This window comes from Lolium perenne, chromosome 5, assembly GCF_019359855.2.
Source record: "Lolium perenne isolate Kyuss_39 chromosome 5, Kyuss_2.0, whole genome shotgun sequence".
In the NCBI taxonomy this organism is placed as follows: domain Eukaryota; kingdom Viridiplantae; phylum Streptophyta; class Magnoliopsida; order Poales; family Poaceae; genus Lolium; species Lolium perenne.
This window is the reverse complement of record NC_067248.2, coordinates 212,029,419-212,050,068: the sequence shown is the minus strand read 5'-3', so window position 1 is coordinate 212,050,068 and position 20,650 is coordinate 212,029,419. Positions and strand designations below refer to the sequence as shown.

The window sequence follows — 20,650 nt, the reverse complement described above, 5'->3', positions numbered from 1 at the left end:
CTACAGGGTGCCAATTTCAAGGATTGAAACTTCAGGGTTTGATTTCACCCGGGTCTACAAGTTAAAGGTTTAAAATAGACTTTACTCTTTTGTTTTCCGGCACGCGGTCACGCTCCGGCCAGCGTTCCACGTTCCGCACACCGGCAACGGCAGCGGCGAGTGTGTGTGGCCACGTTCCACGATTGACACGCGTGTAAAACACTAACACCGTAACACGCGGTCCCCGTCACGCTCGAGGAGTCCAATCTCTTCCATCCTCGCCTGCAACGGAGCCTAAATTTTCATTTACCATGAGGTTGCATAATGGAAAGAGATTTTGGCTCCTGGAGCACCAGTGCTCCTGTCGTTTAAAAAAATAGAAAAATCACACTTATGTGTTTCAGAAAAATTAGAAAAAAACATGGTGTAGCCAATGAATTATCCCATAAACAGCAAAATGTCAATTTTAAATATATAACATTTTGGGCTACACAAAAATGACAAATCGGTTGATAAACATGTGGATCTGGGTATGCATATTTTAAATCTCCAAATTTTCACTTATTTGTCTTTTAAATCTCCAAATCTCCAAATATTCGGGTTTCAACACGTAGAACCCGAACAATCCGAATATCCTCAAACAAACTTCATGCTCAGTCAAGTATTACATCATTCGATTTACATCGTGATTTATACTAGTTAACTAGACTTTGATGAATCTGACTGAAAAAGAAGTTAGTTCTCAATAGACTGAGAAATAGTCACACCCATTAAAAAAACTTACTAAAAAGATCCGCAAAACAATAAAACCCAGCCCAACTACTCAATTCTTTGGCGCATATCATATTTTGTGCCCAGACCACCCACGGATACTCTTCTTAGTTCTCCCCAACCAACCAGGCAATCAGGACATGGCCACCTACCGCTGCACACACCACATGGATGCAAACCTACTCAAGCCGTTGCACCGCCCATCCCAAACTGCACACGTCGATGTCGCTCGTCTCAGCCATGCTCCAACGCGCCGTTTCGCCACCCGCAACAGATTGGCCCCCTTTTTCTTTATATTTATTCATTAAATTCACTAAATTAAATAATAAACATATATGCAAGTCTCGGAACTATTCTTTGACCTCAGAACTTATTCCGCTTCCTCTCTGGAAAAATTTCGGTGTTCTCTCCCTATTTTCTAACAATACCAAATCGATCACAAGGCGTCATATACCAAGTGTGCCACCCTACGGGTTCGGGAATGCGTAGACATGATCGAGACACCTCTCCGATCAATGCCCATCAAGGGTTCTGAAAAAACATAATGGTTCCTATGCATACATGAATAACTTTATCATTTGAACCTCAAAGTCGAGTCATATTCCTTTTGTATCACGATACCTTTGTTTGTCTGAGACTTGATCTTCGGTATCCGCTATACCTTTGTTCCATCTCATTACCGCCAAGCACAATTCAACTCGTTCACATAATATCGTATCCCTTGTGACCTAGTCACGTGCTTGCAAGTACACCTGGGCAAAGCTCGGGCCGGGCCAGGTTTCGGGCCGGGCTTAAAAAAGCCCGCGGGTAAAAAAGTCAAGCCCGAGCCCGGCCCGACCGTCGGGCCTGTAATTTAAGCCCGAACCCGGCCCGAACGACCAAAAAGCCCGGCCCGGCCTGAGAAGCCCGGCCCGACCAGGCTAAAATGCGCGAAAATGAAGGCCCGAGCCTGGCCCGGCCCGACGTTCGGGCTCAGATTTCAGGTCCGAGCCCGGCCCGAAGTGCAAGCCCGACCCGGCCCGGCCCGGGATTTTCGGGCTGGGTCGGGCCGGGCCGTCCGGGCCGGGCCGTCCGGGCCGGGCTGCCCATGCCCAGATGTACTTGCAAGTAGTGTTGATATGACATTACCGAGTGGGCCCTTTACCGTATCTATCCTTCACATGATTGTACAAATTCGGCTCTTGACTCGTATGCCTCTACACATCCCATTAGCATACATGAAAACACCTTTATGACTACCCTCCCACGGTGTAGCGGTTGATGATAACAAAGTACCCGCATAGATGGTGATTAAATATAGTCTCACGGTTTAAGGATTAGGTTACAACATTCATGATGGTATCACAATGCTAATCTTTGTGATTTTACCACATTGCAATACCTTATGGGTGTGAGTTCATCATGTTCACCAACAAGACTCCATTGTTAATGACTACATGTCACCTGATCAACAAACCATGACCGTCTTATTAACCAATGGACTACATCAATAGGGACGAGGTTTGTTTACATACCACACGTGCATTAATGTTTTCGCTTAATACAGTTCTAGCATGCCATAAAACTTGTTATGAACCTATTGATATATAATAAACACACTTTATTATTTGCCTCTAGGGCACTATATCCAACAAGTATCAATAACTTATCTTGAAGATGAACGGAATAATAACTTAGAGTTCTACTCAAGGAATGATGATATGATCATATGGATATATGGATAGTTCTCTCCCTCAAAACCAAGTGTTGGCTCAACTAACTTGAGTTTAACGCTTTATCTTGATCTCTCTTATATATGCAAGGACTACACTAGTGTTTATGATATACTCACTCCTTAAGCATATAGGTTAAGTCTCCACTTGGATAGCTTGGTTTGGATTAGTTTCTATGTTACTTCTGAATGTTAAGAATGTGGTTGTATCCCATTAAAGTTGTATTACCTCACCACTTCTCAATGATATGGATTATATATATCCAAGGGTTTAGCTCAAAGGATGATGGTGATATCATCTGATATAATTCTTCATTGGCTAGGGTTTGATGTAGATGGATTTGGAATAGAGACAAGTGATACATTGCAAACATATCTATAATTTTTTATGCTCCATGCTTGTTTTACACCAATTGCTATATGTTTTGTTTACACTTCGTGACACTTTTATAAATTTTCCGGAACTAACTTATTGACAAGATGCCACAGTGTCAGTTCCTTGTTTTCTGCTGTTTTGTATTTCAGAAAAGTTATACAGGAAATATTCTCGGAATTGGATGAAACAAAAGCCAAACCTCCTATTTTTACCGAGGCGAAGACGGAATCCAGAGCAGAGACGGAGGAGGTCTAGAGAGGGGCCACACCATTCCTTGGCGCGGCCCAGCCCCTGGCCACGCCTAGGGGTGGCGTGGAGCCCCCTAGCGCCCACCGACATCGCCCTTCCGCCTATAAGAAGCCTCCCGACACGAAAACCTTAAATCATCTAGCCTCCGTCCATGAAAAGTTCCGTAGCTCCGCCACCGTCGCCTTCAAGTTTCGGGGGACAAAAGTCTCTGTTCCGGCACCCTACTGGGACGGGGAATCGCCCCCGAAGCCATCTCCATCGACTCCACCGTCATCTTCATCGTTGTTGCTGCCTCCTATGATGAGGAGGGAGTAGTTCTCCCCCGAGGCTGAGGGCTTTACCGGTAGCTATGTGGTTAATCTCTGTCTCCCATGGTGTGATCTTTATGTGATCGTGAGCTTTGTAATATAGTTGAATAGTAGATGTTATTCTTCAACTATTATGCTACTCAAGTGGTTTTATTATGTGATCTCCGGGGACACCTTGTCCCACGGTGTGAAGGTAACGGTTTGCATACCGTGTGTGTCTCAGTACTTATGAATTGTAGTGTCTTGTTAGTACCATCTTTGTATGCTCAAAGTGATAGCGTGGGGCGTCCATAGATTGAGAATGCGAACTTTAAGGAGTGCTTATGCAGCCCTACACAGTGAATTTATGTTTGTTATCCAACCGGAGAGTGGTTCAGAGTAGCGTAGTGAAGAGATAATATTTATGTATTCAATTATGATATCATTGTTGAGAGTGTCCACTAGTGAAAGTATGATCTCTATGCCTTGTTTCCATGCATTGAAACACCGTTTACAACCAGTTCTGCTACATGTTTATTTGCTGCCATTTTTATTTCAGATTGCAATTACAACTCATAATTATCCATATTACTTGTATTTCACTATCTTTTCGCCAAACTAGTGCACCTATACACCTGACAAGTGTATTGGGTGTATTGGGGACACAAGAGACTTCTTGTATCGTTATTGCAGGGTTGCTTGAGAGAAATATCTTTGACCTCTACCTTCCTGAGTTCTACAAACCTCTGCACTTGGAGACCTAACACTATCTACAAGAATAGAAGCGTGCGTAGACATCAACAAGCAGGATATACAAGGCTTTTGTTGATGTCCTTGTCATGAGTTCACTATTAGGGTTAAATATACACCATGAGAATCATGGTAAAAACATTGATTTACGTAATACATGAAAAAGATAAGTTAGGATTAGTTTCTGTAGCAAGCCAAATATCTCGATAGGTAGAGCTAGGATAATCCTAGTCTACGAGTTGTTCTTCGAAGTTTATTTACAGTTTTACCTCATTATGAATTAGGAGACAATGCTGATCTTCTGTAAAGAGTCTGTATGTAATTCTATAGACATGCCTTGGAGCCACATATGATTCTGGTGTACCACTCCGAGGGATGTAATCCTAGTGGAACGATGTTTCATTCGTGTTATGTCAACGACTTGCATACCACAACATGCAGTGGTATGCTGAGTCACCACACATCAGCTCTAACACTGGGGTTGCGACGGTTAGTACGTTGATTCTCGAAGATTAGCCCTATATGTTGTGGCTACCCTCGAAATGTTACTGGCATGAAAAATTACCAAAAGTAGTACTGACCCATCGATTCGCCCTAAATGTGATAGTTCCTTGTAATTTTATCCTTTTTTTCTGGCTGTTTGGTTTCAGAGGGAGCGATGCGAAGTTCTATGGCCTCTTACCATCGTGGGACATGTTTTTAGTTCAGTGGTGAAGTCAGTCACGGAGAATGGCATGGAAGCCGAGATCTGAGGACTGGTAATGGTGGTTTGCGTCCTGGTGGTGTTGAGGTTTTGGCTTGGTGATTCGTGACTTGAAGCAGCAACATTGATAAGTGGTGGCGATAACACAGGAGAAATTCAGAGTCTAAACTTGTAGGGTGAAAACCAAGGTCTGGCCTTAATTTGCTGTGCCTGGCAATTGCCTTGTTGAAGGTATTGTTTTGCGAGCGCGGATTTCCTCCTGGGTGAAAATCTATGATCGGAGATGACGGTGTTTGTGCACCGTTCCTTTTCCTGATGTTGTCTTGGTAGTGTTTGGTTTGCTGCTACAAGGAACAAATCACTGTAGCGAGACTTTTTTCTATAATTTTTTTTTGGATATGTGCATCCGTATTGCTATTATTGCAGACTGGGTGTAATTGGTATCTCCGCGATAATAATATTTTCTCTTTATCGAAAAAATATGGTTGCACACAACCACGGGGCTGCATGTTTGAGAAGACGGTGTTTCCATAAGTTTGTCGTTATAGAATTGGATGCTAGAATGTTTATGGGCACCTTATGAGAAAAATTGGTACAATTCGCAACTTTGACTAATTATTTTGTAATTGCTTGTTCAATCCTCTCACCCTCTCTAGTCGATACAACAGGTCAGATCTATGGAGATTCTCACATGCAACGTAATGATCTTGAGGGAAATTCTGATGAACTAGAATCCTACAAAACAAACATTTGACAGTGGAATCATCCAAAAGATTCTTTGAGCGACCTTCCTTTTTCCTGTAAATCATCGGCGTCTACATCATTTAATGAATACAACCAAGAGAAAAGAGGCACTAATTATCTTCTTGCTGCCTTCGAAACAAATTTACATGTTCACATATACAGATAAATAAATGGATTCAAGAACTGTGCAGTTCATAGTGTGCAGAATTGTTATATATACACCAGAACACTTTTGCCTCCCCCCCAAAAAAATATAGAGAAAAAGAACAAAACGTTGGCAAATACTAAAACCTTAAGAAAACATTATCTGCAGTCGGACATGTGCGTCCTCATTCTCATACTCTTTCTGTCGATGGCCATGAACATGTAATACTCTGCTCCTTGTAAGATTATTGTCAGCTGAGGTTATTCCCAGGTGTATACCTGTCAAAGTAAGATAAAAATCATTATCATTCCCAGGTGTAGTAGGATTGTACGGATATCACAAGCTTAAAGTACACCGTTTGATTTTGAGATCTAAATACAATGCTCTTCGGTTACTTACTGGAATGCAATGCCCGCTCTGTTCCTGAGGTTGTTCGGAATGGTCCCCTGTAAATTGTTATTCTGCACAAACCTGTGGAAGAAGAGTTCAAGTTGTTAAAAAATAGCGGGTTGCCTCAACTGAACGAAACAGGTCAGGTTAGCTAGGTTATAGGTGGATAGTGTAGCAACAACTCGGTCAAGTGTGGGTTATACGTTGGAATTCCTTGTATGTTGAAGACACTTACAGTTCTTGAAGCTTGGGAAGGTCTCCCAGCAATGGGGGCATCGGCCCTGTCAATTGGTTGTTCTCCAGGTGCCTTCAGTTCAGAAATGCAATCCCAATTAGTGAAAGGGAACATACATCATCTTCATTTTGTGAGTAGTGCTAGTTATTATAACCTCTTAAGAATCATTTTGCAAAGTAATCATGCGTGTCAGCGTGTGTTTGTACTTACAAAGAAGACAAGTGATGTAGGGGGCTCATATCCGGAATTGGTCCTGTCAGGTTGTTCCCCACAAGCCAACTGCAATAAAACATTTCTGAAGTCAGGCATTGAACTTTTCATTAATTTAGCAAGCACATCTAACATCAGTTTGTGTCAAGAAGCTTACATGCTCGAGATTGCAGTCATATTGGCAATGTGGTCAGATATTGAGCCTCCAACACTGAAATTGGTGAGGTTGCTGCAGAAAAAATGCACAATTGCCATTGTTCAGAGAGTTTGCAAGGTTTTTAGGCGTAACATGACATTCTAGGATTTCCATTGTTGACTTACAGGGCGGTTACTCGAGCAAGCGGACCTTCAGTGCAGGAAACACCGGTCCATGAGTTCCCGACAGGCAAGCAAGGATCGCCACTCCAGTCCGATGGCGGGTTGGCGAAGCCTCTCGCGAGCGTCTCCATGCCGATCACTGCAGCAAGCTTGCTGATGAAATACACGGATGATCTAGTACACAATTCCAGTGAGCAGGTACTGAATCAGCCACGGCGCATGGGTGGGAGCTGCATCGATCGGGTATTACCGTCTCTAGGGTGAGTCCTCCCGCCGAGCGGCACAACCATCATGAGCTCCGCCGCATTGATCACCGGCCCGACCGGCGAGTCAGGCGCGGGCGTCAGCGTGATCTTGGTCTGCCCGGAGAGCGGCCACTCGGCGCCGTATACCATCGACCCCGCCGCCGAGACGTTGAGGCCGGCGAAGAAGGGCTGGCCGTTGACCGCGACGTCGAAGACTCTCCAACTGAGCGGGCTCGGCGTCCGGTTGTCCTGGAAGTAGAGCGCCAGGTAGTAGCTCGCCGTGGGCAGCGGCGCCGGCGGCCACTGCAGCTCGAGGACGTTCCCGCGGCTGGCCGTCACGCCCCGCCGGAACACGTCCTCGGGCGGCCTGTTCCAGAACGCCCCCGGCGACACGCTCCCCTGGCTCTCCACCACCGGGCTGACCCCGTCGCTGTACGGCTGCCAGTACCGGTTGAACTGGTCGCCATCGCTGAATAAGAAAACGCACATTTCGCTTGATCATGACCAAGCGGAGAGACATGACAAGATCGCCATGGTAAGGTGATCGCCATGGTGTGCGCTACGTACCTGATGATGGAGCCGTCGTGGCCGAAGCTGTGGCGCGCGATGGTGCTAAGCGCGTAGGAGGCGAAGTCGGTGGCGTTGTACACGGAGTCGTCGAGCGGCACCACCTCGAGCGCGGAGATGAAGGGGCTGGAGCCGGGCGCGGTGGCGGCGTTCCTGGCCAGGCACACGCTGAGGGCCTTCCCGGCCGCGACCACGACGGCCTCGAAGTAGGTGGCGCGGCCGGCCGCGTAGTCGGCCGCCGTGTCCACCTGGCTCCACCGCGTGCCGTCGATGATCTGGTCGAACACGGGCGGCGCCGCGCCGCCGTCGAACCCGCCGTAGTAGTACGTTGTGCGGATGAGGTACTTGGCGCTCTTCGCCGCGGGGAGCACGTAGCAGTGCTTCCGGGCCGACGCGTCCGGGAAGTAGCGGAGCGAGGCGAGCATCGGCGCGGCCGGGAGGGACGGGATGTCGGTGGCGTTGCCGACGGCGATGAACCGCGCGTCGGGGAGCCATGTCACGTTCCCGGCCACCTGCTCCGCGCCGGCGCCGCAGTTTATCTGGTACCCTGTCAACGAAAGAATGATCGGGCATGATGTTGGTCCGCTGCTAGCTAGCTAGCTCGCTGGGTTCAGCAAAGAATCTGCTGGGTGGGGTTGGTCAAGCTTGAAGCCTCACCTGAGAGAGCGTCGGCGCCATGGATTGGGAAGCCGACGACGAGCACGACGGCGAGGAGGGAGAAGGGGATCATTGGGAAATGCTGCAACGACGACCCGACAGCTGCGGTAGCCGGCTCGCGACCTCTGCGTTGTTTTGCCTGGGCGGCAGTTTTCTTCGAAAGTTTTGTCTCCTAGAAAATCGTCCGGTGGTTGGTGTTCACAAACCTCAGATATGCACGACCCGTTCGAGTTCGCGCAGCTGCATTGCAGTGCCCATAAAATCCATAGTAATCTACTGCCGCCCAGTTGCCGTCTTTTGTGTGGCCGTGATGCCGGTCTGGGTTGCCATTTGCCTTTTGCTCGGACACTGAAAGCGTTCTGGACAGACAGAGACACGGTGAGGCCGGCCGGCACAGACACTCGATCGTGAGCTCGCTGGGTGGGATCGATTCGTTGCGTCGTCGCGTGCTCCTCCGCGGACGTGGTGGTGGTGGTGGATGCCTTGTTCCTTGCTTGTGCCAATCGAGCCGGGTCACTGCATTTTCCGTCGGATGATTGGTTGGAGTTTGATTCCGTCTCGCACGCAGGTCGCAAGAGACGTGCTTGCGTCGACTGCCCAACGAACCTGAGGTGACAAGCACGGCCGAATCTGAGGATAGAGTAGACACGCTGTTTCATTTCGCGCGGGTCAGACTTTTGGACAGGCTAGCTGCAGCTCCATTGCTGCTTTGTCGCATACTATATCCACCGCGTCGATCACTCCAACATGGCAATCATTGGTGCACTAGACCAATATCGATCCCTTCATCGGCCCCACCAAAAACGGCAGAATTTGCATTATTTAAATGGTCTAGTGTAATTTGGGAGTGACGCTCCTAGGAGTGGCAGCTAGGGATCCTCGGCAATGTCCACCATTAGAGGTTTATGGTTGATGGAATCCTGCAAATTAGCACGAGATATCAGATACCAAACGACGGAAGGCGAGATTTACCCAAATTCAGGACCCTCGATGAGGTAAAACCCTTACTCATGCTTGTCTGATCTTGATTTATCGATGAAAAAGGTTACAATGGGGCAGCCGATAGACTGTGTTGTGGTGAACTCGTCGGAAGGCAAGGTTTCTAGGGTTTGGTGTGTACAAGATTGTGTAGGATGATTTCGATGTCCTCTGGTATACCCTCTCCTGGCTTTTATATAGGAGGCCAGGTCCCGAGAGTCCTGCTCGGATTCGACTATGTTACAATGAGATCTAATCTAATCTTTCCTTATTCGACGTTTCCTCGCCTTGTCCATCAAGAATCCGTCTCCTTCTACCTTTCCTCCATCGCAACCGACGCATTGGTCCATAATGGGCTGCAATGATCTTCATGGATCCCTTATTGGGCCGAAGGAGGTAGGCTAATGCTAGGTACCCGAAGGGTAATGCCCACATAAGCCGCCTCTCCCTTTCCCTCGACCCATGCACTCCCACCACCGCCGAAGGATGCCGCCGGTCAAAGGCTACACGGCAGACGGCGATGGCGGACTCTCATCCCCGAGCGCGACCGGCGATAGCGGGGGTCTCTTCTTCGTCGCGTGGTGGGATCTCCGACCGGAGATTCACAGCGGCCCTGGACGACGCGGATCGTCCGGCAGAGATGGAGGTCAGGGCGGTGGCCCCGGATTTTTTCGGCGACCTTAGCGACCGATGTGGCCGCAATGGTGGCAGGTGCCTGATTTGGGGACTTGGCGAGGCTCGAGGTGTCATCTCCGTGTGGTGTGGATGGTGGTGGCAGGGGACGACACCATGGAGGCATACTAATTTGCCTAATAGAGGAGGCGGGCGTAGGGTCATCTTACACTAAGATGTTGTTCTGCTTGCTTCTTGCCCACATTGATCTAGTCGGCGACGAGTTTTGGAAGGCGTGCTCTACCGCCGTTCTCCATTGGGTGTCTGCTGGATCGGATGGGATTCGATCGTGTGCACCCATTTTCTGGCCGTACGGTTTCAGGAGGGCGAGGAACGAAACTTCGTTGTCTGTTGACATCCTGGGACATGTGTTTCGAGTCCCATGGTGAAGTCAGCGGTGGAGAATTGCATGACAGCTGAGGTTCTGATGTCTAGTAATGGTGGATCAAATCTTTAGAGAGATGGGGAACTTTCTTGGTGATTCGTAACTCGTAGTGGCGGCATCGTCATGTGGGGGCGGCAGCATAGGAGTACAAAGTCTTACCTTTCAGTGTGAAAATCTAAGATCTAATCTTAATTGATTGTGCATGTCAATGGCCTTGTTGAAAGCATTGTTCTAAGAGGGTGGACTTTCTTAATTGGTTGTGTGTGGCAATGTCCTTGTTGAAGTCATTGTTCTGAGAGCGCGGACTTTCTTCACGGTGAAAACCTAATATTTATGATCAAGTGATGATGACACTTATGCACTGTTTCTTTCTTGGAGACGTCGCTTTTGGAGAATTTAGATTTCAGGTGTTGTCTTAGTGGATGTAGTGTAGTTACAAGGAATAGATCACGGTAGCTGGATTTCCTTTTTTCCTTTTCTTATTTTTTTTGGTTGTATACATCCGTAATGTCTTTAGGTATTGTGTTATTGCAGAGGATATATGTAATATCTCCGTGATATTAATATATTTTATTTATTAAAAAATGTAATTAGAGAGTGGATCAGTTTACCTAGGAAAATGATGTTATATAGGAGAATAAGAGCAAGTACAATGCAAAGCGCTTGTGTAGGCGCTTGGGCTCAGGAAAAAAATGGAAATTGATCCTGGCGTCTGACCCATGATGCAAAAGCTCCAACGGGAAGCGTCTTTATTTCCGGCGCTTATTTCTCTAACCTTTTCAGTCCGATTTCTTGCCGCGAAGTGAAGTGCATGGCGCATCTTCTTGCGTCGACTCCCGTAATTAAGCGTCTATGGACGGGGATCATAGGATACAACTGCCGATCAAACTGGAAAACAATTCTAGCGCCCATCCATAAGCGTCTCCATTGTACATGCCCTAAGAGTAAGCTCAAGCAGGCGCCCACCCCAGGGCCCACCAAACTCCGTTACCATCCGTGGCACCCGTCTCAGATGACATGTTGCCATAGCCCATGGCGCCAAGGACTATCGCCTCAACTGGTGGCGGCAAGCTCCGTGTGGCGCTTGCCGGACCTGCCATGACGGTAATTTTGATAATTTAAGTGGGAGATGGTCCTTTTTATCAATTTACTGGTGTAAGTGGTCTGATTTACCAAAAAAATTGCATTGCGTCACATCATGTGCCGCGAAGATGTAAGACAATGGTCTCAGGATCAGGTAATCTTTTCAGCAGTTTGACAAAGTTGAAAACAGGAAAGAGTTGCATAGTAATTCAATGATGTTTTTAGATGTATGCAGATGTATTGACAATCTCTTGTCGAGAAAAAGGAGAAGACATTTTTTGTTGCTAAATGTATTTACTTGAGAAAAGGAATATAAATCCAACAATTTTTGTTTTATTACTATATACAAACAGGGATGTTTCTCCACAGCAGAGATGCATTCCTGTTTTGACTTAATTTGCATTGTGCGAGCAGTGGATCCTTCCATTGGATTCTTCAGAAAGTTCCTAGGAGCATCTCCACCAGGAGCCCTAAATCGCAGCCGGCAACGATTTGGAGATCCTAGTAAAAGAAAGTGCTCACACCGGCAATTTCCATACAAATTCCATGTCATCCTAAACCTAATAAAATAGCCCCAACCAACTCCTATGCCAAGGAAGGCTATTGGGGTCACCAGCACCAAACCCACGCCACTTTCACGTCGATGGAAGCGGCTATGGGGGAGTGCCGGTTGGGGGTTTGGAAATTTTTGACCGACACTTGCTGCTATCGACCCTCAAACGTAGCCGGCATGTGTGCTTTCAGCTATTATTTGAGAGTCAGCGGTGAATATGCTCTAAGGTATTTCATGTCTGTTAATCGATCGGTGAAAATGCTCGCGTGAGTTGCGCAGGATGCTACTAATGCAACCCAGTACAATGACATCTCCATTTAGGAAAGAAAGGATTGTGCAAAGGTTGACACATCTCCGACTGAATCATATTTCATTTCTGAAAAAATAATTACAATTAGGGTAACAAAAAAAATGTGCAACCTACTTGTTACATGTACAGAAGAATCGTACCAGAGAAGTTCAGCAAACTACCAACGTAAGGGATTGAGGTTCACTTCGAATGTGTCTTCTTCCTACTACCCATGAACATCGTCACTATGGACCGAGGGAAGTACGACTTTCGCGCCTTTGACTCTGCTACTGAACTTGTCGCTATGGTGTCAGCTCTAGGCAGGCATGTTCCGCGCATTTGAGGATTGGAACCAGATGATGCATCAAAAGAGCATGCACTATTCAGAAGGCAGATATCAGCAATCGGAAGATCCATCTCGCCATGCGGTTGATCGTGCTTTACTCTCATCTTCCTCAGCTCGCTCTCCATTGTTAACTTGGTATCCTGTGCCGAAAAGGCTTTCTCCTGCGCCGACCTCAGCGCAACCCTCCTATCATCTATCTGTTTGGTCAACTGATACAACTGATCCAAGCTCCTAACCTCTCCCTCCTTCGCCTCTTTTATCTTCTCAACCGCCTGCATAACCCGCTTCTTAGCTAGGTCCTCAGCTTCCTGTGCTCTCTTGCTCAACGCATCATACTCTTCGATCGGCACCTTCATGTTGTTGTGACTTCTTCTCTCAGCTTGGGGTTCTATTTCTCCCTCATGTTTGTACTCTTGCAGCGCATTTGCTGAGGCCATTGCAATTTCTTCTGATGTTTTCACTGCAAGTATCTCCCTTGACACTGCTTCTAGCCTCAACTGGACGACATTGACCTCTGCCTTGGCTCGGTCTGCCTCTTCCCTAGCCTTCGCAACCTCATCCTGGGCCAACCGAACCTTCGCCTTAGCTCGTTCGGTTTCTTGAGTAGCCTGCTGTAGCTCTGGGGGCATTCTAGCTGCATTAGTTCTCTCCTGCACTACCATCAGCTCACGTGCCGTTTTTCTCAGTTCCTCCTGGAGAGATGTGGCTGAAACAGATGCATGGTGCTGTTTCTCCCTCAATGCTGTGATGTCTGCCTTCTCCTTCTCTAGATCAGCTCGCAATGCAGCAGCAGTATTCCAAAGCCCTTTAACCTCATCCTTGGCTTTTTCAATGTTCGTCCTCATATCCTCAAGCTCCTTTGTGGTCTTCGCTAGTGTCATCCGAACACTAACCATTGATGGCACTTCCTCTCCATCCTCACTTGCCTTCTCTGGCAGTATTCCTTCCATATAAGCAGTAAACTCACCTTGCAGATTCACCAGCAATGCAGAGGAAGCTTCAAGCTTGGACTCAAGATCTTTACTGGCTGAGATCTCGTCATTCAGCTTTTGAACCTCCTCATCAGCTTCCTTCTGCTCATCCTGCCAATTAGCTTTTTCTTGCTCATACGCCATAGCCACATTTATTCTTCGCTCTTCTGCTATAATATGGGTAGCATGTGAAGAGGTAAGTGACTCTTTCAGTGAAATGAGCTCAAGGGTAAGGTCCTCGACGTTCTTCTCGATTTCCTGAGACATGGTGGTGGTTTCGCGTGCTTTAGTCTCGGCATTCTCCATTTGACTAATTAAAGAAGTGTGCTCTTTCTGAAGTTGCTCCAGCTCATATTTAACTGACTGCAAGTCTGCTAAGGCAGTCGCGTGGCGTTCTTTGGCAAGATCAATCTCTGCCTTTACTGCAGCACTCTCTTTGTGAGCGATACCCTGTTGTATTTCTTTGTATCGTATCTCAGCAATCTCTGAATCTTGCTGTGCTTGCAATGCTTCAGTCTGTGCTTTCTCCAGGCTCAGTTTCAGCCCTTCTATGATCCGCCTGATGCCACACAGCTCTTTCAGAACTTGGCTTTTCTCAGCTTCTGCAACTTCAAATCTTCTCTGGTACTCGGGGGCATCTTCCCGCACTTTGTCAAGAGAAATTTGAACATTTTTGCGCCTCTACACAAAAAAGTTATAAAGACATAAGTATACTGGGCCAAAACAAGACAATAAGATCGTATGACATTTGAAAAGAAGAGTCATCACCTCTTTCCAGTCAAGAATCCCCCCAAATTTGCTAACAGCATCTTTGACTGATTCAATCGGTGCTGTAGTTTCAACAAGGACTCTATTATCTAGAGCCTGAATGAAACGTTCGGCAATTTCTGCAGCCTTAAAAATGTTTCTTTCAGCTGAGTTATGGCGACTTATCACCTTTTCTTCAAGCGGGCTATGGCACTTTTCTTCTATTTTGTTTGCACGTACTTCATTAATTGTAAGGGAACTTAAATCTTCACTAAAATTTCTATTGTGGGCATGCTGGTTGTGGCAAATCTCCTCCCCTTTCACACGTAAATCATTAATTGTAAGGGAACTTAAATCTTCACTCAAATGCCTGGTATGACCATCTGGGGAACTTTTAGGTAAACCAAATGAAATAAGAGGCTTTGGATCATCCAAGCTTTCCAGTAAATCGACAGTGTTCGGATCAACAGATACTTGTTGCACGCCTTCAACATTCAGTTCCTCCATCCCGCGGCATGCAGGATATTACACAATAGAGAGTTCAAATAATTATCATGGATAACGTTACTGTTGGGTACCTGACAAATAATTAGCAAGTTAGTTAAAGAAAACAAAATACTGATACACAATCATGAGTCATGACTACCGATAGTATATGAGATAGGTTAAAATTGCTTGCCCGTCAAACCAGAAAGGGATGCATTCATCTGGAAAGCATCTACTTTTAAATATTTTCATACGAACTGAACCATTTTCATCTATCAAGTGAATGCTTGAAAATTTTCATAAGAGGACAGGAGCAGTAGAACTCTACCAGAAAATTCCAGGTGCATTACTTTTAGCATTTACATAAACATATTTGATAACGTTTATAGATTGAATGACAGATGCATTTTTTTGTTTACTGGTCCTTTGTGCTCGCAACAATGCACATTATTCAGATTCTAAGTTGTCAGCAAGTGCGCACTGACAGGATAAGCCATGTTATCTCAAGCAAACAGACATAAATTATGTATTTCCATGAACTTGAGATAAGGCATAATTTGTCCAAATACTGAAGGTTCTAACACGATAGCTGCAACGAACTTTTGAGGGCTATTCTGACATGTAGCTGGCTTGTGCATCAACTTATGTACGATTGCATAATATCATGTAAAGAGTTTGTTGTTGATTGCAGAAGTATCAATTTGTACAATGTAGTATCATAGATGTTATTATCAAATAACAGTGGTATCTTCAGACATAAAGAGCAAATTCCTACCGTTTGGCAATTCCTCGCGCTTAAAATTCCCATCAACATTGTTAATTTCGGATGGGTCTTGCAAACATTTGGTATTTTCCAGGAGTAGGAAAATTCTACTGCGTCTAGGTGAACAACTACAGGCAATATCTTCCAAGATTGAATAAATGCAGAATCATGTTGTATCGAAAAACTAGAACGAGCAAACAGATCAACCTAAGAAACAGGAGTTGGAAAATGAGAAAATTGCAATACCTCACTTGAATCCCTTTCTCCTCTGTTCCTGTCTTGGCAAGAAGTTCATCAATGGAAGGGGAAAGAAGACTCCGTGTTGCAGTTCGGGCTGGGAGAGGACATGCGGAGAAAGAGATAGGGGTGGTGATGAGGCAATACCGCGCGCCAAGCATGGAGGTCCCCCGAATCCACCAAAGGTAAACTCTCGGCTATTCTTGGGGTACGGCGTTGCCGCTGTTCCACAATTCTCTGGCCATGAGATTCGGGGCACGAGGCTAACCACACCAAAATACAAAGCGAACCGAGAGCTCGAGGAGCGCCGCCACTTCCCTGACCTTCGCCGCCGTCACCACTTTCTCTTACATTACTCCCTCCAGTGCTATCCCTATCTGCCGCTGGAGCTATCGCCTCCCGTCGCCGCCCCTGTTGCCACTGGGTGGCGTCTATGCTCGGTATCGGCGTCGAGACCGTCGGCGAGGGGATTTGATGGGTAGGCGGGGAGAGTGTGGCTTGAACGAAGTACAACATCGGGGTAGGCTGCAGACCGGCGTCGGGAGACGGCTTGAGATCAGCATCCGCGGTGACGGTGGCGGCGCGACGATTTGGAGACGAGCAGCAAGATCCAGTCTGGGATACTCCTGACGCAGGTGCGGTTAAACATTAGTCCGTGACCGTCGACGCTCAATATTTTGTCGTAGCAAAATAGAAACAAAATAGTTCGGAATTAAAAACACCATCTCCAACCAGGCCATGTGAGTCCAAGAACAGCAGCGAGGCATGTTGTGGCAGGTCGACCGGAGACGTTTACATGTCCTGGACGCCTACGTCTTCCCCGTAGACGAAGTTGGAGAAGAACAGTATATCCATAATCTTCGAGCCAAAGGTGTGTTTCGTTCAGGAGGAACAGAATGGAATGGTTCCATTGGTTCCATTCCAACGTTATGGGATGGTTCCGTCTCCATGTTCAGTCCAGAAAAATTGAGAAACGGAAGGGTTTTGTTTTCTGTTCGGTTCCGGAATCGCACAACGGAACGGAACGACCTAAATCTGATTATTTTTTTGTCCAAATCAAAATCAATACAAGCATAAACATGATTTTTTTGTGCAAATCAAAATCAACATATGCCAAAATCAACAAGCAAAACGGGAGGAGCACGGTCAGGCCGCCGGGCGTGCTTGTCGCCGCCGCGCGTGCCTGGTCATCGCCGCCGGCCGGCGTGCTTGTCGCCGCGCGCGCTGGCCGCCGCCATTGTCGCGCGTGCTTGGCCGCGGCCGCGCTTCCTCCACTCGTGCTTGGCCGCTGCCGCGCTTCCGCCGCGCGTGCTGGCCACCGAGCGAGATTAGCGACAAGTCAGACTTTTTTTCTTTGCATGCGCGGAGCAATGCTTGCGGGCCGTTCCCCCGGATTTCACCGATTTGGCCAGATGAGTCCATTCCGCATCTTAGGGGTATATTTTGTTTCTAGGAACTACTCGGTTCCATCCTCTTGCCAACCGCACACAAGAACGGGCGCTAGGTGCGGAAACGTCCTATCTCATTCCTCATGATTCCAGAATCGAATACACCCCAACATCTTCGCTTCAGAAGAACCACCTTGCCCCGCTGCCAGCATCGTCACGGATAACAACGAATGCCAGTGACACACCGAGATACTGATCTCGCCAGATTTGAAGAGCAGCGAGAAGACCAAGCTGTCGATCTGAAGGACCGATCAGCACACGTTGCCATCAACTCCGAGATGCCCCGCAGAAGGTCATCGCCGGTGTAGAAATAGAGTTGAGGCAAATTTATTAGCCCAGACGGCGCTCCCACCACCCCAATGGCGCACCGTAGGAAATAAAATCTAACTCTAACTACTAGGCCAGAACGGAGGAACGAGACCCCCCCCCCCCCCCCCATGCCACGCTAGAGCAGCAAGCAGAGGGAGAGGGGACTAGGACCAACGCCCTGGCCGGACGAGATCGAATGGTGTACTACGGGAGAGTACGAGGAGTCTACAGGTCATCGGAGGACGTTGGCCCACATGTGATAGGTTATGGGAAGAACCTCCACAAAAAGTATATGACTAGAGAGGAGGCAGAACAAGATTACTCTGATTACTTAGCGGAAAGGTCTGCTTACGATGTAGCCCCCAAGATCAGAGTCCTTGTGGTTGCCACTATTTCTCCACATCGCCTAAGCTCACTGAATCGTCTTGTCTTTCCGAAGTGGCACTACCTTCGGGTGACATACTGTGCCCTTGATCCGTTATGTATACCACAACATCCACCTTTGTTGACACACACCCTCATCAAAACAAAACCCTGGAATCCAGTTGTGAAAAATGCAATCCCTAATAAGGTTAACTTCTAGATAAGTGTGGAATCGCCACTGATCTAAGATTTTAAAAATATTATTTTATTCCCCATATATCAGTTGTGACCCTAAGGCTTGAGGCATCCTTGATTCATAGGAATGTTGGCGGAAAAGTATATGAATCAATTTTTCCATTGATGGCACTATTTATTCGTTTGATTCAAAGGAATGAAGTATAGAGAAAGTGTAGGATTTTTTCCCTGTAGTTTAGGTTGTAAAGAAAAAACAAAGCAATTCTACGACCACTCAAACCTCTTATTTACATTCCTATGCACAAAGAATGGGACAAAATTCATAAATTGCATGTTGATAACCTAATCTCATTTTTTAATTTATTTTAACCATGATTTGATTATGGTTTTAAGGATTCATGTATTTGCCTATTCCTAAGAATCAAACATCCAATTTCGTAAATTCCAGTGCATTTATAATCCTATGAGTTTGCACATGCGCTCCTATCATATTCCTATTTGTTTCTTATTCCTACGGTTCTGAAAATCCTGCGAATCAAAGAGGCCCGCGGTGTGTGAAATTTCATAGTTCTTTGATGGTCTAAGGATAGTTCCTAGAGAACCGTTTTAACCCATGTTGACATGCATATCCAACCTCTGCTATATAGAACACTATAACTACCCTACGAATTTAACATGAGAAACCAATTTAGAAACAATAATGATGATTCACTTTACAAGATAATAAGTTCAACTATATATATTGCCTTCAGGAACACATATCCCATCAACTCTAGATATGTTGCCCTCCAGAATGTTTGTGTAATGGGGTTGACCCATCCCAATCGGCTATGCCATATGTGAATCTGAGATCAAATTCAGTCAACATCACACAAACATGAACACTAACACGAAGGAGACTTTACTAGCTAGCTAGTACTTCCTCCGGTATAGTTAATAATGCTTAATTTTTTAAAGTTAAACCTTGTAAAGTTTAACTAAGTTTTTATAAAAAAATAAATACATAATCAATATCATTAGATACATCATGTAATACATTTTCATATAATATCTATAAAATATCATATTTGTTGATAGATTTTTAAAAAAGTTATGTCAAAATTTACTTGGCTTGATTTTTAAATAAAACGGAAAGATTACTACTTTGACAAAATAATACGACACCTATGACATCTTTTCCTTTCCTTATTCGTTAGCGATGGTGGGTCTCGGATACTACCTACACCAATTAGTACTATTACTACTACTAATTAACCTACTTAGGATTGATAAAGTTTGAGTTAACTCCAACACCAAAAGGGGAGAAAAAAATCAAGGTATGAAGGAGGAACATGCCCTAATGACCACCATAACTCCAGGACTCCACTCCAACACACTCCACCACGTTTCTCAAGGAAGGAGGGGGAGGGGCTCCACACCGCCACCGATTCCGACCTCCACCTCTTCATCTTCGACACCAATGAACACGACTCCATCAATCACCATTTTCCTCATTGTTTGCTATTGTTTTGAACATCACACTTTCTTCAGTCATTAGTTATTATTGTTATTGTTGATGCCGTTTCCTGTATGTTTGAGTGATTGATCTGTTAGGCTGATAGTTGATCTGGTATGAATAGGTCTTGTGGCAATTACTATTCCATTGTTCATGCTCTCTCCATATTATTTATCTTAGTGGGTAAAGAAGTTCAATCCATTAGTTTGGTTAGAGATATATTGCCTAGAGATCACAAACATGCTACACAGGGGAACCTGTGTGGACCTTTGAATAATGATTTGATATTGATGATTCTGTGAGTGACAACAACGATTGCACGGGATTGACCATCAAAATTCTGATATTGAAAGTCCAAGGTTTATGTCAGAGACTTTGTTAAAGAAACCTTTCTGTTCCTAAAATCACGTCATAAATTACATTGGTTAGGATAGTCTAAAATAGCCCGCTATAGCCGGACTATAGGCCACTATAGCCTTTCCCGCATAGTGCGGCTAACTGCATTAGCTCGCTAACTGCATAGTGCGGCTAACCGCGGCTATGGCCTCTAGCCGGCTATTTAAAACATTATTGGTTAGTCATACCACAGACTTAATCTACTCTTTTTTTTCTTTCTCAAATCAGATGTTAAAATTACACTGGTTAGGGCATCTCCAACGGGGCGACACATATTTATGTCCGTTTGCATCGGGCACGGACACAAAAAACGTCTGCATATCCGCATGCGTCTGCCCCTTCCCAGCGTGAGGGACACATTTATTTGACCGCATGCGTTATTAGAGAGGAGAGAGAGGGAAAGATTCTATTTCTGTGGCTAGAAATGATCGCATGCGTGATTAAAGGATGAGAGAGAGAGCTGCATGCAGACCAAACGGACATAAACGGATGCGCGGACGCACAAACGCATTCCTGACGCATATTTGGTCCATGTTTGCGTCAGGACGGACGCGGAAGTTTTGGATCTAGCCGCTGGAGCGCGTTTTTTGTCCGCGC

General features: G+C 46.0%; 2 protein-coding genes across 3 annotated transcripts; both read right to left on the bottom strand.

Moving 5' to 3' along the window:
- Nucleotides 1–5,671: 5,671 nt before the first annotated feature.
- Nucleotides 5,672–8,651, bottom strand: LOC127301845 (probable LRR receptor-like serine/threonine-protein kinase At1g67720). Its single transcript, XM_051332125.2, has 9 exons — nucleotides 8,338–8,651; nucleotides 7,681–8,227; nucleotides 7,119–7,582; nucleotides 6,872–7,007; nucleotides 6,708–6,779; nucleotides 6,551–6,619; nucleotides 6,341–6,412; nucleotides 6,115–6,186; nucleotides 5,672–5,993 (listed from the first exon to the last, which is right to left on the bottom strand). The coding sequence occupies exons 1-9, from the start codon at nucleotides 8,408–8,410 to the stop codon at nucleotides 5,966–5,968; spliced, it is 1,533 nt and encodes a 510-aa protein (XP_051188085.1). The 5' UTR covers nucleotides 8,411–8,651; the 3' UTR covers nucleotides 5,672–5,965.
- Nucleotides 8,652–12,340: 3,689 nt separating this feature from the next.
- LOC127301844 (protein WEAK CHLOROPLAST MOVEMENT UNDER BLUE LIGHT 1) lies at nucleotides 12,341–16,490 on the bottom strand. 2 transcript variants are annotated; one of them, XM_051332123.2, is made up of 4 exons: nucleotides 15,857–16,490; nucleotides 15,623–15,738; nucleotides 14,383–14,939; nucleotides 12,341–14,295 (listed from the first exon to the last, which is right to left on the bottom strand). In XM_051332123.2, the coding sequence occupies exons 3-4, from the start codon at nucleotides 14,866–14,868 to the stop codon at nucleotides 12,499–12,501; spliced, it is 2,283 nt and encodes a 760-aa protein (XP_051188083.1). In that variant the 5' UTR covers nucleotides 14,869–14,939; nucleotides 15,623–15,738; nucleotides 15,857–16,490; the 3' UTR covers nucleotides 12,341–12,498. The 2 variants fall into 2 exon arrangements, with proteins under 2 accessions (XP_051188083.1, XP_051188082.1); XM_051332122.2 differs by lacking the exon at nucleotides 15,623–15,738 and having other exon boundaries at nucleotides 15,857–16,489.
- Nucleotides 16,491–20,650: the final 4,160 nt, after the last annotated feature.